At 31.3% G+C, this 16790-nt stretch overlaps 1 protein-coding gene across 1 annotated transcript; it reads left to right on the forward strand.

Moving 5' to 3' along the window:
* Positions 1-1424: 1424 nt before the first annotated feature.
* LOC123009642 (cadherin-86C) lies at positions 1425-15177 on the forward strand. Its single transcript, XM_044406089.1, has 4 exons — positions 1425-1691; positions 5574-6222; positions 9701-11250; positions 13351-15177. The coding sequence occupies exons 2-4, from the start codon at positions 5590-5592 to the stop codon at positions 15071-15073; spliced, it is 3906 nt and encodes a 1301-aa protein (XP_044262024.1). The 5' UTR covers positions 1425-1691; positions 5574-5589; the 3' UTR covers positions 15074-15177.
* Positions 15178-16790: the final 1613 nt, after the last annotated feature.

Here is a 16790-nt window from a genome sequence, read left to right on the forward strand (position 1 = left end):
GTTTTAGTCTCAAAATTTAAATTTAGCGCGCAGCAAAAATTAAACAAATATGTTTTCTATAAAGGTAGTTCTTCGAAATTATTACACTTAAGAAAAATAGTTAAAATAAATAAAACACCAGCAGAAATAAGAATCCTCCAAAAAACAATTTTGCACCTATTTTTTTGTCGAATTTTATTACCTTAAATGTTAGCGACTATTAGCAATGTAAACTTTGAAATAAAGTACTCAAAAAATGCAAACTTTGTTTAAATGACATTTTTTGACTAATTTTCCGACTCTAAAATGAAGCCCTATCTCAAAGACATTCGGATTCGGATAAAGCAAAATTTTGTTGATTTTTTTAGATCTGTATCACTTCTTAAAATTTCTACACAACTATACAGAATGGGCTAGAACTTGCGTCCCAGAAGTAAGGTAAGATAAGATACCAAGAACATGGAAAACATGTTGAAAAAATTCTATCTATATAAAAATTGTGAACTTAACTAACTTTGCACTTTGACTCTATTTATTTCTGTTGGAAAAATAATTTTTTAAGTTTTTTTTTTGCTATGGGCTATTAAAAGAAGAAACAAGAAAGCTGTATCCTAAATTGTAACTCTGTTTAATGTTATTTGTGGCTTTTATTGGCAAAATTTTTGTACCTTTACTAGATAAATAATTGTAAAGCATGAGCATATACATGATCATCAGTATCATAAAATAGACATAAAAAAATGTCAAATGTCAATTTTTTTGACAGATAGAATTTTTTAAACATTATTTCCATGTTCCTGGTATCTTATCTTACTTAAAATTTTTATCTGGGGCGCGAGTTGTGACACACCCAGTATAAAAAAAACACCTTGCAAAGAAAATTTACCGATTTGTAGTTGATTTGAATTTGAATGATTACTAAAAATCACTATATTATTATGTTAAATGGATGTAAGCATATTAAACCCTTTGCGACTAATTCAAATTATAATTAGATCTTTGACCAGACACGCAACAACGTTTTTAGTCTCTGTTCACAACGCGCAATTAATTCTTAAGGTCGTGTAAGACGATCATATTTTGCATGATGTGAGATTTCTTCAAACACTAAGGAAGAATTGCGTCCTCGAGACACATTAAACACAAAACAATTATTTGTTTGTCGATGTAAACCCCTATTAACAGTGTCAACATTTTTTGTCACTTCCTTGCACGAAATTATTCCTCACTTTCGCGTGGAAGCAAAATAGAAGCGAAACGGTAGTAATTTACTTGAAGTAGAAGATGTTATCTTTGCTTGCATTTATTAGCGTAACGTTTTCAAGAAGTAGTCCACCTTGGCGTCGATCTCTGTTGTATGTATAGGGGTCTCTAGGCGACCGGCTATGACCAGAGTGACCAATACCTTTATTACCATACCCATACATTATAACTAGCGTCACGAAACTCGGATATGTAAGGGGAGAAATACCCTACTTTAAGAAACGCTAGTCAAATGTCCGGAAAAACGCTGTGATTTTTTATAAGACTGGTCGAATGTGAGGTGTTAAGATGGATTTATTCATTCGAGATGGTTTTGTGGTTGTACGATTGTGTTTTAAAATTGTGAAAAAGCTTCCCGAAATTTTAATATTTTTGTAATCAAAATCTTTACTGTTGTTACGTACAGATTTTAAACATATATCTTCAAGTTGCCTAAATTACTTAGTCAGGTATGTACTTTCACAAATTTTTTGTCTTAAAACACCTTATTTAATTGTGGTAGCGAATAATAAACAAAAGTCAATATTATTGCGATTAATATAAAATATTTAAATTATGCTAAAATTAGTAAAAACTCACACGAATCACAATTTATAAATAGCTATAAATGATTTTACGTATCTACAGCAGACTAAGGCGTAATAGTCTGTAAAACAAAAACAAGAATAATAGTATATTATGATTTAGAAGTAAAACTAATAGTTTATATGGCGAAGTTGAACATTTATTTAAGCATAAAATTATATTAGCATTTTATATTTTTTATATATATACAAGGTTGATCCGTTTTTATTGTTACAAATTTAAAATAAGTAATAGAATATTTAATTTTATGAACATGTATCGAAAAACATTTATATAAGGAAACTACACCCCGTGAAAGGGATGCGACTTTAATTGGTTTTTCTCAATATTTCAGAAACGATTACAGATAAAATTACAAAATTTGCAACAACAGATAACCTTTATGCATCTAAACGAAATTAAAGATTAAATGTTGAAATTTTTAATCAGAGGCGTCTTAAACTGGGGGGTATAGGGTAAAAAATACCCTCTTGTTTATAGGAAACTTTTGTAAAATTGAATATTTTATCACTTGTTTAAATTTGTAACAATAAAAACAAAACACACTGTGGTGAATTATACCTGAGCCACATGAACTCACTTTTAACATACACTATTTTATTTGCAAACGTATTCAGGTCGAGAGTAAAGAGCAACTTTATAATTAGAAAGTAAATGAACAAAATAGTCAGGACGCAAGTAATGAATGAAAACAAAACCACGCTCATACACAAATATCACGCATCAGCATCGGAATTTGTTTTAAGATTTTCTTGTGTTTATTAATTTAGCTAGTGCAGTTAGTAGTGCAAAATGTCGAATGCTGATGAATTGATGACCTACAATGTACCAGTCCAAAAATTGCTGAGGCAGCAAAAGAGACACGAAAGAAACAACATTTCTAAATGTCAATAATATCTTGTAGTAAAAGTAAAAACGCTTAGACGCAAAAGTAGAATTTTTACTTTTATGGCTGAAAAATAAATTTTTTACTTCTGACATTTTGTCATAAAAGTGGTTATTTTTGTGACGTTTGCGGATAAAATTTATTTTTGTGATCTCCAGTAATATTAAAAATAACACAATTATAGGGCATTTTTTTTTAAAATTGCATCCAGAGCATTTAAAAATGCCTGTAGAAAAAAATGTCTTTAGAATTCAAACAAGGTGCTTTTGGAAATAGCTCAAATTAACCTTTTTCGGCGGGAAACAAAAATTTTTGCACTTCTCTTGCTTGCTAAAATAAATTGATTGCCAACAATTTCTCGTTTAAAAAACTAGACAGATCGTCTTATTTTGACCATAAACAATTTTTGCCTGTTGATTTCTTGCTTAAAAACGAGTTAAATTGCTTAAAAATAGCTTTAATCATTCCTGAATCTGATTTTCAACTTTTTAAAGCTTTTTAGTGTGCCATTGAAAAATGAGTTTGAATTTCAAAAACAAAAAATAAATTTTATGGTACTTTGTTACTCATAAATAAGTTTTTCAACGAATTTTCTATGTTTCTTATTAGGTGTTTATTAAATTACGATCCAATTACTAAATATTTCCCATCTGTTTACGCTTCAGTAGCCCCCAATTTGTTATGCCATTCAAATTATTTGCTTGTAGTAATCGATAAAAAATTAAAGTAAATTAAAAAAATTATGTTTCAAAATCTTTCAAACGTTTTAAAAAAGTATAAACCTTTAATTAAAAGATACATACCCAACACAATTTGTAACGCATAATAAAAACCTAATCCTTGAAAATAATCTAAAAAACATTATTTAAACAAATCTGTTATTGTAAAGTTTCATAAATTACTGACCTCTCTTGAGAGCGAAATTATTTGCATATAATTAACGTACTGTATAGCAAATTTTCCTACAGGGAAAATAATAAATAATAGCTAAACAGTGCTAAACTCTTGCTATTTAATAAATTTAATACCAACACAAATTTGTTTTAGATTTAAATTCGCAAATAATAATAACCTAGTTTTCTGTTGCTTCAGTACCTATGCAAAATTTACTAATTCCTAACTCTCATAATTCTCACTTAATTTTAATTCGAGATATTTTAACAAAGTGTTTCTTTGAAACTCGTCCTCAAATTTTAATAGATTTCCAATTATTACAGTATTGATTGGTACGTAGTATTCGTTCCTGATAAAACTAATGAATTATAAATAGAAACACCAACGTTTACCCGATTTGTATCCATTGATGATTTTATGTTGCTTGAAGCATCGAACATTGGAATACTCCGTCATTTTATCGTTCTATCAAACATGCATAAATTACCCCATAAAAATCTAGAGCAAAGTTTGCTTATTCATACACTCGTTTTAATAATTATTATTTTCTGAAAAAATTTGAAAAAACATCACGCAACTGAATAAATTAGTGACATTAAATTTTTTCAAACGCGACTTGAGAAGTACAAATACTCGTACCTTTCAAATTAGAGTCAAGTTTAAGATATTGCGGTGAAAGTAAAACTACTTACTTTTACATTTCATAAAATAAAACAAAAATGGCAAACAATAAATTTGTAAACACCTTAGGTTGGAAAAACGTTGAAATAAGGTTTTTCTAGACTTAAAATCACCAGCACCAGACCCGTAGCTAGAAACAATTTTATTTTTAGTGGGGATAGAACAAACAAAAGTTTGTTTAAAAATGAAAATAGTAACAATTTTATTCAATTGCGAATTGCTAATTCAGACTGAAATAAAAGGAACGCACAAAATTTATATCTTTGTTAGTGATCCTTTTTCAAGAAGATCTTTGAACCGGTCCAGTTTATTTTTTTAAATGCTATATTTTGACATTAGGGTGACATTTATGATGTCATTTGCATTTGAGTTGTAACGTCATTTTTTTTTTTAATAACAACTGACATTTGGTTCACTGTTTTAAATAACAAAAAACAATTAGGTATCCCTTATAAAATAAAGCAAGAACAAGAACATAAAGCTCTTTGTATAAAACATTTTGAATATTTATTTTTTGACAATTGACATTTGTATAATGTCCAAATGTAGCATTAAAAAAAAATAAAATCAACTTTGAGGATTTTTTTGAAAAATGACATAACAAAAATATGAATTTTGTGCGTTACTTTTGGTTCAGATTTATGTGTTATTATTTCTAAAGAAAGTTGTTAAAAAAGACAAAGTTTTAAAGTAGGGCTCAGCCTCCTGTCCACGATGATACTAGTTACAATACTCTACGACAATCATCAGGTTTTATGATTTTGAATAGTTTTGAGCATTTTTGAGAAATTAATTTGAAATAACAGAACGATTTTTTGGGGTGCCCCAAAAAAATCACTCGAAACCTCCGAAATTAACAATGTCATATGTAAACTTGTTCCCTACCCAAACCGTAACTATGCATCTCAAAACGACAATCTTTTTCTTGTAAGATGAGAAATTAAAAGCGCTTTCCAACGGTATTAAACATAAGAGGTTGCGACCATTATCTCCGGAGATATTATTATGGACTCCAGATACCAAAAATCAGGAAAATAATAGAAAAACTTTAAAATTGTACAAAATGACGTTTTTGTACTTTTATAGGAACTAAAAATAACTCAAAAATGAGTATAAAACAAACTTGAGAAAATTTAAAAAAAAATTGTCGACCAACTTTAATCACAGAAAAGAAATATGAACAAATACCTAAGCCTAGTTTTTGCTGAGACACACTTTACATTTGTTATAACGATTATTTCTCTATATGTTGTTAAACTAATAGTAAGTAAATATTTTTTTTAAGGTTTGTAAACAAGAAAATGGTCAAAGTCGTTGTAACATGGCTCACGTATCTCTCCGTTGCATCTTCAATCCCTCAATTCGATCCCAGTGCCCTCCTCCAAGGCATCTTAATCCCTGCCGACGTCGCTGTTGGCACCATAATCTACAGACTTCGGGCCCACGATCCAACTTTCGAATACCCTCTCATCTTCTCCCTTCAAAACGAACCAACCACTGTCAGCATCGACAGCCTCAACTGCACTCGTCTCAACTCTATTTGCCAAGCAAATGTCGTCCTAAGAAGAAAACTAAAAGCTGATCTTTTTTACGACTTCAGTGTAATTGTACAAAACCAAAGAGGTGAAACTGCCAGTTTGAATTGCTCATTTCGAGCAACAAACGCAACGACACCAATTAACGAGATTTTTCCTGGTGCTCCGACTTTGTTGAGTGTTTCTGAAAGTGCCAGAAGAAACGCGGAATTAGGAAGTATAATCGCGAGAGGAAATCCGAATCGACCAGATGGTGTGCTTCTGGAACTGTGGGGAGCACCACAATTTGGACTTTACCAAAAATTGATCACCGAGAGGGACGCACAAGCCACTATTGTGCTTTTAGGAGCGCTGGATTATGAAACAACAAATGTGCATCATCTAACCATTTTAGCTAATGTAAGTTCTGTAAACTCATCTTTCTGAAACTGTCCGTAAAGTAGCATTTTTCCGGACTCATCTGCCGTTAATTGAAATAGACCGCAAAGTTCACAAATACCAAATAGTCTGTGACGTTGACATTAATAAGATACAACCACGGTTTTTAATTAAAACAAAAACAAAAAAAGGAATTTTGCAGTTTATAAATGCCAATTTTTAGTTTTTAAACCGACTTGTAGAGATTTATTTCTAATGATTATTTACCACAAAAACAGAAAATTTTTTGGTATTTAAACCAGTCTACTTTTAATGTTATTTTTAACTAAGATAAACTTTGAATCTAAAATAAAACACATTATTATTATAATTTTATAAAACATTTTCTTAAACGATTTGCACTCTAGCTTTGGTATAAGATTTCACAGACAAAGTTTCAATTACTTTACAAAAATTACGCCCTTTTACGGGACGAATGCACCCACTGAAACTTTTTAATGGGTTTGAAGCATCTATTGAAAATAATGTTGGTATTGTAGGTATAATAATATTTGGAATTTTGTATTTATTCTACTCTTTTTTAGTATAACGTTGCATTCTTTAACATATCAAGTGTGTCTAAAATTTTCTATTATGTATACTATTTTCCCTTTCTAAAAAATGGATCAAATAAATCGTTTATACTTTTGTTTCTCCATTTTTTTAATTAATCCAAAACCAAGCTTTTCAGTGAATTTTTTTTTATTCTTCGACACTGTCAAAATTTACGGTTTTTCTCCCGTGTAAGGAAGTTTTGACAACTGTCTGGCATTTCTCAATACAAAACGCCAGATCATTTGTAACAGATTTAAAGCAAACTAAAACCTTGTTGAGTCTAATTTGAAGAATAAAATGTTGTATTCAACTCCTTTGAGTGTAAATCGGACGCTTTATTCCTCCTCGTGTATGATACACCGCTCGGTTTAAAAATCCACTCGATGAAATAATGCGTCCGATTTACAAACTCAAACTCGTAGAATAAATAACTATTGTTATTATCTCAGATACTTCAAACATATACATTCTAAACATATACAAGGTGCGCCAGAATTCGCGCCCCAGAGAAAAATGCTTTGTAAGGTAACATACGAGGAACATGGAAAAATTGTTAAAAAATTCTATCTATAAAAATTTCGTAGATATGATATAAATTTTGCACTTTAAGTCTATTTATTTCTGTTGGAACAATAATTTTCCAAGTTTTTGGCTATTTGAAGATTCTTCTTCAAGGTTTCTACAAGGAAGCTATATACTAAATTGTAAGTCTATTTAATGTTATTTGTGGCTTTAATTGGCAAAATTTTTGTATCTTTATTAAATAATTATAAAAAAACATACAGGATGCGCCAGAACTCGTGCCCCAGAGAAAAATGCCATATAAGGTATGATACCAGGAACATGGAAAAAATGTTAAAAAAAAATTATCTATAAAGATTTCGAAGTTATAAGGGTTTAAAGTTTGCACTTTGACTCTATTTATTTCTGTTGGAAAAATAATTTTCCAAGTTTTTTTGCTATAGGCCATTAAAAGAGGAAACAAAGAAGTTGTATCCTAAATTGTAACTCTGTTCAATGTTATTTGTGGCTATTATTGGCAAAATTTTTGTCCCTATACTAAATAATTGTAAAAAAACATATACAAGATCATCAGTATCATTATATAGATATAAAAAAATGTCAAAAAATTAATGTCAAAATTTTTTGACAGGTAGAATATTTTAAACATTTTTTTCATGTTCCTGGTATCTACCTTATTTGGAAATTTTTTCTGGGGCGCAAGTTCTGGCGCACTTGTATACAAGATCATTAGTATCATTAAACATGTCAAAAATTTTTGACAGTTAGAATTTTTTCCATCATCCTGGTATCTTATCTTCCTTAAATTTTTTCTCGGATGCGCGTGTTTTGACATAACCTATATAAACTTTTTGTACTTTTTGCAAAAAATTAGAAAAACAAAAATTTTTGAAAAACTGTATCTCAATGAAAACTAGTCGCATCTAGATTTCGAAAACGAGATTCTGAAGCTTCAAGTTTTTAGTTTGGAGATCTTTTAGCAAAAAGCTTTTCTGAGCTAAGGTTATTATGCAATCCCAAAAAATATCGCAAAATAAAAATTTTTTTTGGTCTGCGAATTCGGAGAATCTTTTAAGTTGAATCAATGCATGGGCTCGATAGGCTGTTTACTCAGCTTCAATTTGCTCTTTTTATTTTCTCTTTACGTCAATTTGCCGCTGAGATTTCTGACTTTTAATGAAAAACAATCCTTTTGGTCATCGATTTCTCAGCAACCAATGACCCCACAGAAACTATAAATTCTTTTACAATTTTTTGAAAATAAATCACCTTTAACAATGATAAAGAAAAGAAAAGAAAGTTAGTTCTTTGTTGTTTTAATACATTTATCGCTTATTCACAAAAAATAATGGGGAGACTAATGTTTCCAGGTTTTTTTTACAGTTTACTCGTAGTGTACCCCCAAAAGTCTTGTAAATTTTTAAATAGATCCATCAACACGTTTTCTCAAAATTTTATTGCTTCTGAACATTGTGTAATCTTCATCAAAATGAAAAAACTGTTTTGTATTCAACTTTTTTTTAAATTTTGCATTAGTTATTTGTTGAACTTAAAAACATATAAAAATGTTCTTTAAATTACATTATTTCCATTTTTTTCAACAAATGGTTTTCAAAACTCAACAACTTGATAACTTTGAACATATTTACTATTTTCTTTACACTCTGCATTGTAATATCCTTAATATACATACACTAACCACTTTGTTATATTTTACTTTTATTTATCGTTTTTTTTTCTTTTGTGCTAAACGAAAAGTTATATTATTTTTAAATGTTCTCAATATTAAATTTAGTAAATTCAGCAAAAATAGAGAAGACGAAATCGTTGTTCTCAAGTCTTGCAAGTGATACCAATATAAATGTATAAAAGATTTGAAAAGAAACTTTCTGTCATCTGTATTGCTTTTGGACGATTAACTTATCAAGTTTTTTGTTTGTGCAGACATTAAAAATATAAAAAGTCGGCCTTTTGAAGTGTTTTTCTTCATCATTTCAAAATCTTTATCAAATTTTCCGCCATCTTGAAATTTTGCCGCCATTTTGAAAATTTTGAATTTTGCGCCATTATACGTCATACTACGTCACTGCCACGTGACCTTAGTGGTGCGGGGGGGGGTCCAGATCACCTCTATATACACTAGGTACTTATAACATTATTCAGTGTTCACAACACTCTCTTACCTAAATATCTGACAAAAACTATGAGATTTGTCGCTTTTGACAACGTAAATATGAGTAAGAGTAAATAATATTTAGCGCTCAAAGTTTTTCGACAAGTTTAATATCTTGTAATTTGCATTGAGTGAATTTAGAACATAAGATTAGCTAATGGGCAAAATTGTGAAGATTTTTTAATCTTAATCTTTTTAATTTTTTCTCAGGACCCTTGGACCCGAATGAAAGAAGACACCCGAAACATCGCAAGTTGGTCTCTCCTCGTCGCCATCATAGACGAACAGGACACCCCTCCCATCTTTACACTAGCTCCACCCACCACAACCTTAAGCCCCAGTCTGCTTCCTGGCGATTTAGTTCTCCGAATCCACGCCGAAGATGGCGATCGAGGCAAGCCCAGAGACATACGATATGGTTTAGTGCCCGAAGGCAACCCTTTCACACCTTTTTTCAACATTTCGGAGGACACCGGTGAACTTCGACTCGTTCGTCCTTTAACCGAAATCGTCGCTATTTCGCATAGTGGTCAACCAATTCTTCTAACAGTCATAGCTGAAGAAGTCCGCACTAATCCTGAAGAACCACCCGCGCAGTCATCCACAGTGAGTCTAGCTCTTATACCTCCCGGAATTCGACCCGGAACTCCGATTTTCGGCTCAAACGAATACAATACTCTCTTGGACGAGAATTCCCCAAGTGGAACTGTGCTGAATTTACCACAAGCTGAAGTTGTGGCACAACCTGGCAACGTGGTCGCTTTAACACTTGTTGGAAATAACAACACTTTTGAAGTAACTCCAAGTGTGATAGAGGGACAAGCAAAATTTGAAGTTAGAGTCCATGACCCGAAATTGTTAGATTACGAAAAGTGGCGCTCAGTGCAATGTTACATCGTTGCAAGGGAACTCGGAACGGGAAATTTTACAGCACAAGCAAAACTTGAAGTGTTGTTAAACGATGTCAATGACAATTTACCCGAATTTACCCAAGAAGAGTACCAAGCCTCGATTCAAGAAAACGCACCTTTTGGTACAACTGTTCTAAGAGTTGAAGCGAGAGATAGAGACAGAGCTCCGGGTAGCAAAATCAAGTATGTGCGACTTTATGGTGACGGCAGCGATTTTTTCAGTTTGGACCCAACCACCGGTTTAGTCACTGTTTCCGATCCTTCAGGACTTGACGCTGAAAAAAACCCAACACTGACTTTCTTCATTGAAGCTGCTGATGAAGACGGAAACGGCCAAACATCAACCGCTGGCATCATTGTCCATCTTATTGACATTAACGACGAAGCTCCACAGTTCGAGAAAAGTGTCTATGAATTTATTTTAAATCACGACAAAAATGCATTCACAACCAAAGCATTTATTAAAGCGGTTGACAAAGATATAAGCCCACCAAATAATGAAATTCATTACGAGTTGATCAAACCCATTGAAAATCTCCACTTGAACGAAAAAACTGGAGAGTTGGTCATTACTAGAACTTTGTTGGAGAATAATATTATAATTACTACTGCAAGGGCTTGGGATGGGGGTGTTCCAAGATTGTTTAGTGAGTGCGAAATAAGGATTTATCCACCTGAAAGTCACTCACGACGTATGGTATTTATTGTGCCTGGAAAAAATCCAGATTTGGCCGATCTTCAAAAGAAATTGAGTGTTTTGACGGGTGCCAAGATCACAATCAATGAAATTAGACCCTATTTAGGCTCTGAACCTGGCGCCAAAGATGTCAGTGGCTACAATTCAGAAAAGTAAGTAAAAACAAATACATATAAAATTACTTGTTTTTTTAATTGATCCGTGTTTTTCCTTTATCTTTAGTTGTTTTATTTAGGTATTTTAATTTAAAATTCAACAACAAAAAACCAAACGTTACTTTTAATTATACAATAAGCGGAAAAATTATGAAATAATCTTATTTATTAAAACTGAAAATATTTTGTTTGAACAAATTTGCTCGAACAGGTCATTTTTTTAAACACAGTATTCTCAATTTGATTTAATTTTGTTGAAATGATATGATGTGGGTGGAATTTGTAAAATTTGGAGCTAATAAAGTCAAAACCTACTTAAAATTTGATCACAGTTTAGTACATGAAGAATCAATAAACTATTTCGAGTGAAAACCTATCAGTGCTAAAAACTAACCTTAGAAAAAAAAATTATGACAAACTTATCAATAAGGATTAACACCAATTTAAAAAAAATTAAAATTAACTAATAAAATATCACATTATTAGTTAAATTGTTACAACAAATTTAAACATAAAAAATTGAAAAGGAATTGTCCATTGAAGCTGGAACAATCCTGGCGTGGTGTGGAAAATTTTTGAAGGTCAAAGATCAAAGAATAAAATCACGCCCTCACGTAGAGAAATTTAAGAACAAAAGCGAGAAACTGTAAACCTACATATAAAATTTAAACAAAAAACAAGAACCGTAAAGGAGGAGAAAGTAAATTGCAAAGAAAAATTATTTTCATTTTGTATTATTCAAAAATTTATGATTAAGGATAGCGGTATTGAAAGAGATACAGAGTGCGCCAGAACTCGTGCCCTAGAAAAAAACCAGGAAGATAGAAAAAAATGTTAAAAAAAATCTATTTATAAAAATTTCGAAGTCACGAGCGTTTAAATTTTGCACTTTGACTATATTTATTTCTGTTGGAAAAACAATTTTCCAAGTTTTTTTTGCTACAAGCTATTAGAAAAAGAAACAAGAAAGCTGTATCCTAAATTCTAACCCTGTCTATTGTTATTTGTGGCTTTAATGGGCAAGATCTTTGAACTTTTAATAAATAATTGTAAAAAATCATATACAAGATCATCAGTGTCATTAAATAGACATAAAAAAATGTAAAATGTCAAAAAATAAATGTCAAATTTTTTTGACAAAAAGAATTTTTTAAACATTTTTTCCACGTTCCTGGTATCTTATCTTACTTGAAATTTTTTTCTAGAGCGCAAGTTCTGACACCCTGTATATTCATTAACACATTTGAAATAGAAGATATTGAAACATTTATGAATTTAAAAAAATTCTAATAAGTTAAGAAGAGAACTTTTTTACTATTTATGTAAGACTTTTACTGAATTAACTATGTTAAAATTAAATGAATGACCATTATTGATGACGTGAAAAGCGAATTGTAAATTCTAATCTAGATTCTTATTTTAATTCTCGGAAATCTTCTTTAATTGTTCTTTATTTGATTTAAAACTGTATGTGCGTTTTTTGATGATAGTATCTTACTTTTTGTATGATTTTTTTTTTTCGATAATTTTATGTAATATTTAATATTTTAGTTTGTCATTTTAGTAATTAAAAGATCTTTCAAATTGACTAAAAAATAGGGATTTCTTTTAAATGTCGATCACGTCATTACTCAAAAACCAAAGTGCGTAAAATTTTTAAATCAAGTTGTAATTTGTGTATTGATTACAAAAGAAAATTGACTTGTTCGTGTTCGAACATTTTTGCCAAAACAAAATATATTATATTATATGTATATTATTTGTTAATAAGAAAATACATCACAGATTTATACATTGCTGTTCATTAAATAATAATTAATGTTAATCTTAAATGAGTCAAGTTGTAAAAATTCTGATTCTGGAAACATCCATTTTCTCTTATGACACTATGTTATATCTATGCTGTATTAGTATCACATTAAAAAAAATAAGTGACATTTCAAAGAACTTAATTTTTGATACATCACGTGTATGAATTTACAAAAAATGAAGTCAAAATACGTTTTTTTTTTTGTTGTTTCTGTTTCAATGTGAATAAAACTATTTTTTCATAATCTACCCTAGAAGTATAAACTCATGATATTTTAACATTTTCAGAAGTGTGGTGGTTGCCACTGCAACTTACTCGGACGACGTTATCGACGTCAACACAGTCAAACAAGTTTTCGACGAAAAACACGCAACCCAAATTGAAAAAGCGTCCCAAAATGGTGGAAATCTCCTCTGGCTTCTGATCCTTTTAATAATCCTGGCTCTCCTATTGGCCATTATTTTAATACTGTGCTGCATTTGTCAAGGATGTCCTTTGTATGTCCCCCCGAAACGTCGAAAAGTGGTTTCTGCCGAAATAAAAAAAGTCGTTCGTGGTTCCGGTAATGGAAAAGAAAGCAAATCTGTTCAAGTAGCTGAATGGTTCGGTCGTCGTGAAGCTTGGTCTCCTGAACACATTATGGTTGACAACGAAGCTGAATCTTTACAAAGACACGAACAAGAGAGAGGTTCTGACCGAACTGAAGCAAGACGTACTATTCATCGACCTTTACAAAGAGAACCTTCAAGAGAGCAATTTTACATCCGCGAAGGCAACACCGATATTTTAAGATTGATAACTCGAGGAAACGACCAAAGAGCCGATCAAACATATTACATCACCGACAGTGGGAAAGATATTCTCATGAGACGCTTCATAGACCAACAACAGGCCGAAACCATCAAACAAGTCCCTCTACCAAACTCAGTTACAAAACTACAAACCGAGAATGAACTCCTTGAGCAATCTTTAAGGCAACAAAATGCTTTACTTCGTCAGATTTTGATAGAACGAGAAAGAGATTTAAGATTGGAGACTCAGTCGCTGCCTGCGGGGACACAAACCGATCAGGATCAGGAAACTCAGACTGAGCCTCTTTTTCTGAGACCACCACGAAGAAGAGTTCGGTCGGATAACGACGCGAGTGACGGTAGTGACGATGAGGCGGCAATAATACGAGCAAGAGCAAGACGACGAAGAACTCATCTTCGGAAAATCAAAACACCGATTCAGGAAGAATCAGAAATTGAAGAAAAACCAGTTAAAAGTAAAACTAAACCACAAATCAACATTCGTCAAACTCGAACCAGTGAATTGCGCCAGAAAAAAGCCACGAAATCAAACATTCGAAAAGAAGTGTTGCGGGAAATATCAGCATCGTTAGAACGTAGTGACAGTAGTGAAGATGAAAAGTATCAAAGAGAAGAGTATTTCTCGGATAGTCTAGATGAAATAACACCACGTTCGGAGAGAACCACAGGCTCGACAAGACACAAATATCATTCGGAGAGTGACCTTCGTGTACCTTCACCAGTTGGTACCAAGAAAACCAAGTCACAAAGTCATTCAGATTTAACAAAGTCAAAGAAGAAGCCTAAAGTGAAAAGAACTTCAAGATATATGGAATGGTATAACAAAAATTCCAAAACTACAACAAGCAAAGACACTGCTAGTGTGAAATCCGAAAAACCGCCATCTAAGGAAGACAAACTGATCAAAGAAACTGTACGAAAAGTCACAAATAGGTTGATGCAAGATACCGAATCGAGTTCGAGGAAGAAAGTCGATTCGAAAAAAGCACCAACGGGTCCGGAACATCCATTACTTCAACATTCGGAGCACCGTTTCGAAGTTCGATATCCAACGGTGAGGAAAGCGGAAGATGATAAAGATACGGATTCGGGGATTGCCTTAACGAGACTGCCGATTGCTCAGAAGAAGAGCATTTTTACCATTGCTTATGATGATATGCATACGAAGCAGATAATACCTCACAGTCCACCATTGTAATTTTTTATACAGGCTGCGACAGAACCCGCTCATCAAAAAAAAATGAAAAATGTTAAAAAATTTTATCTATAAAAATTTCAAAGTTATGAGAGTTTAAATTTTGTTGTTTGACTAATTCTGTTCGAAAAAAATTTTTTTTGCTACAGGCTATTGGAAGAAGAAACAAGGAAGCTGTATCCTAAATTGTAACTCTGTTTAATGTTATTTGTGGCTTTTATGGGCAAAATTTTTGTACCTTTACTAAATAAAAAAAAAAAACATATACAAAATCACTCTTTCCATTTTTCTGCTATCTTATCTTACTTGAAATTTTTCTCTGGGGTGCGAGTTCTGAAACAGCCTGTATTTGTAAGTGGTTTGGTGCATTGACCGGCAAATACGAGTATTTTATTTTCTCATGTAAAGAATTAAAATTAAATAATAAGCAGTAAATATGAGGATTTTTTTATCACATTTAAAGGATTAAGATAGAGTTCCTTGCTAAAAATTGCATGATTTAAAAGATTTGGTTGGTTGGGCGCCACAAATAGAATTTAACATCACACAGTTAAAAAAATATGTAGTTTTAAATTGGAGTTTGTGTGATAAGGTAAGTTTCCTCGAGCTGAAGGTTATTTGTGAAGACTATTTTTAACGGAAATACTATGTTCGTTATCGCTTCGTAAAATTTTAGTTTCGTAATATCCATTTCAAATTAGTACCTATATTAATACTATTTCTTGTAATTAATCAATTAAAAAATTGTTGTGAGATTTAGTAATATTTTAATTTTAAAAGTCAAAATTTAATCTAGTCGCCTTTTCTTTTGACTATTGAGACATCGCATATGATGACGTCGCGTTCTTTAATATGTCTATTAGAGAATCGAAATAGAGACAACTTACAAAAACAGATTTTATGTGAGCAGTAATCCATTCACGATGTTTTTGAAGTTTAACAGCTTTCACTCTGTATATGCTGCGTAAAGCTGTATGAAAATTATTTTAATAAAGAAAAATAATCTTAAAGCTTTTCTATTAAAGAAATATATATGAAATGGCTAAAAGTTTCTCCCAGTAGTGGTTTATCGTCAAGAATAGCATAGTGTTTTATAAACATTGACCGATTAATCATTTGTTTGTGCAAATTATTTGTAAAATAAAATTAATGTTATTAACAAGAAGCACTTTTCAACTTATGAAAAAAATTGCTCTACAGTGTTTTAGAAATCTTGCCCCAGAGAAAATTTTCAAGTACGATAAGATACCAGGAACATGAAAAAAATACTATCGTCAAAAAAAATAATTTCTTGACATTTGACATATTTATGTTTATTTACTGTTACTGTTGTTCTTGCACATGTTTTTTTATAATTATTTAGTAAAGAAAAAAAAAAACATTTGCAAATAAAAATCACAAGTTACGTTAAATATAGTTATAATTAGGGATACAGCTTCCTTTTTTTTTTCTTATAGCTTGTAGGAAAGAAACTTGAAAAATTCTTTTTCCAACAGAAATAACTAAAATCAAAGTGCACAATTTAAGTTCTTATAACTTTAAAATTTTTGTAGAAAAAATTTTTTTAGCATTTTTTCCATGTTCCTGGTACCTTACCTTACATGAAATTTTTCTCTAGGGCGCAAGTTTTAAAACACCCAGTATATGAGTAATGCATCAAAATTTAAATTGACCAAAAGTTTAAATTATTTAGAAATTTACCCACATTATGACAAAGGCT

This window comes from Tribolium madens, unplaced genomic scaffold (assembly GCF_015345945.1).
Source record: "Tribolium madens isolate multiple individuals breed KSU strain unplaced genomic scaffold, Tmad_KSU_1.1 Scaffold_7;HRSCAF=85;Tcas5.2_LG10, whole genome shotgun sequence".
Lineage (NCBI taxonomy): Eukaryota > Metazoa > Arthropoda > Insecta > Coleoptera > Tenebrionidae > Tribolium > Tribolium madens.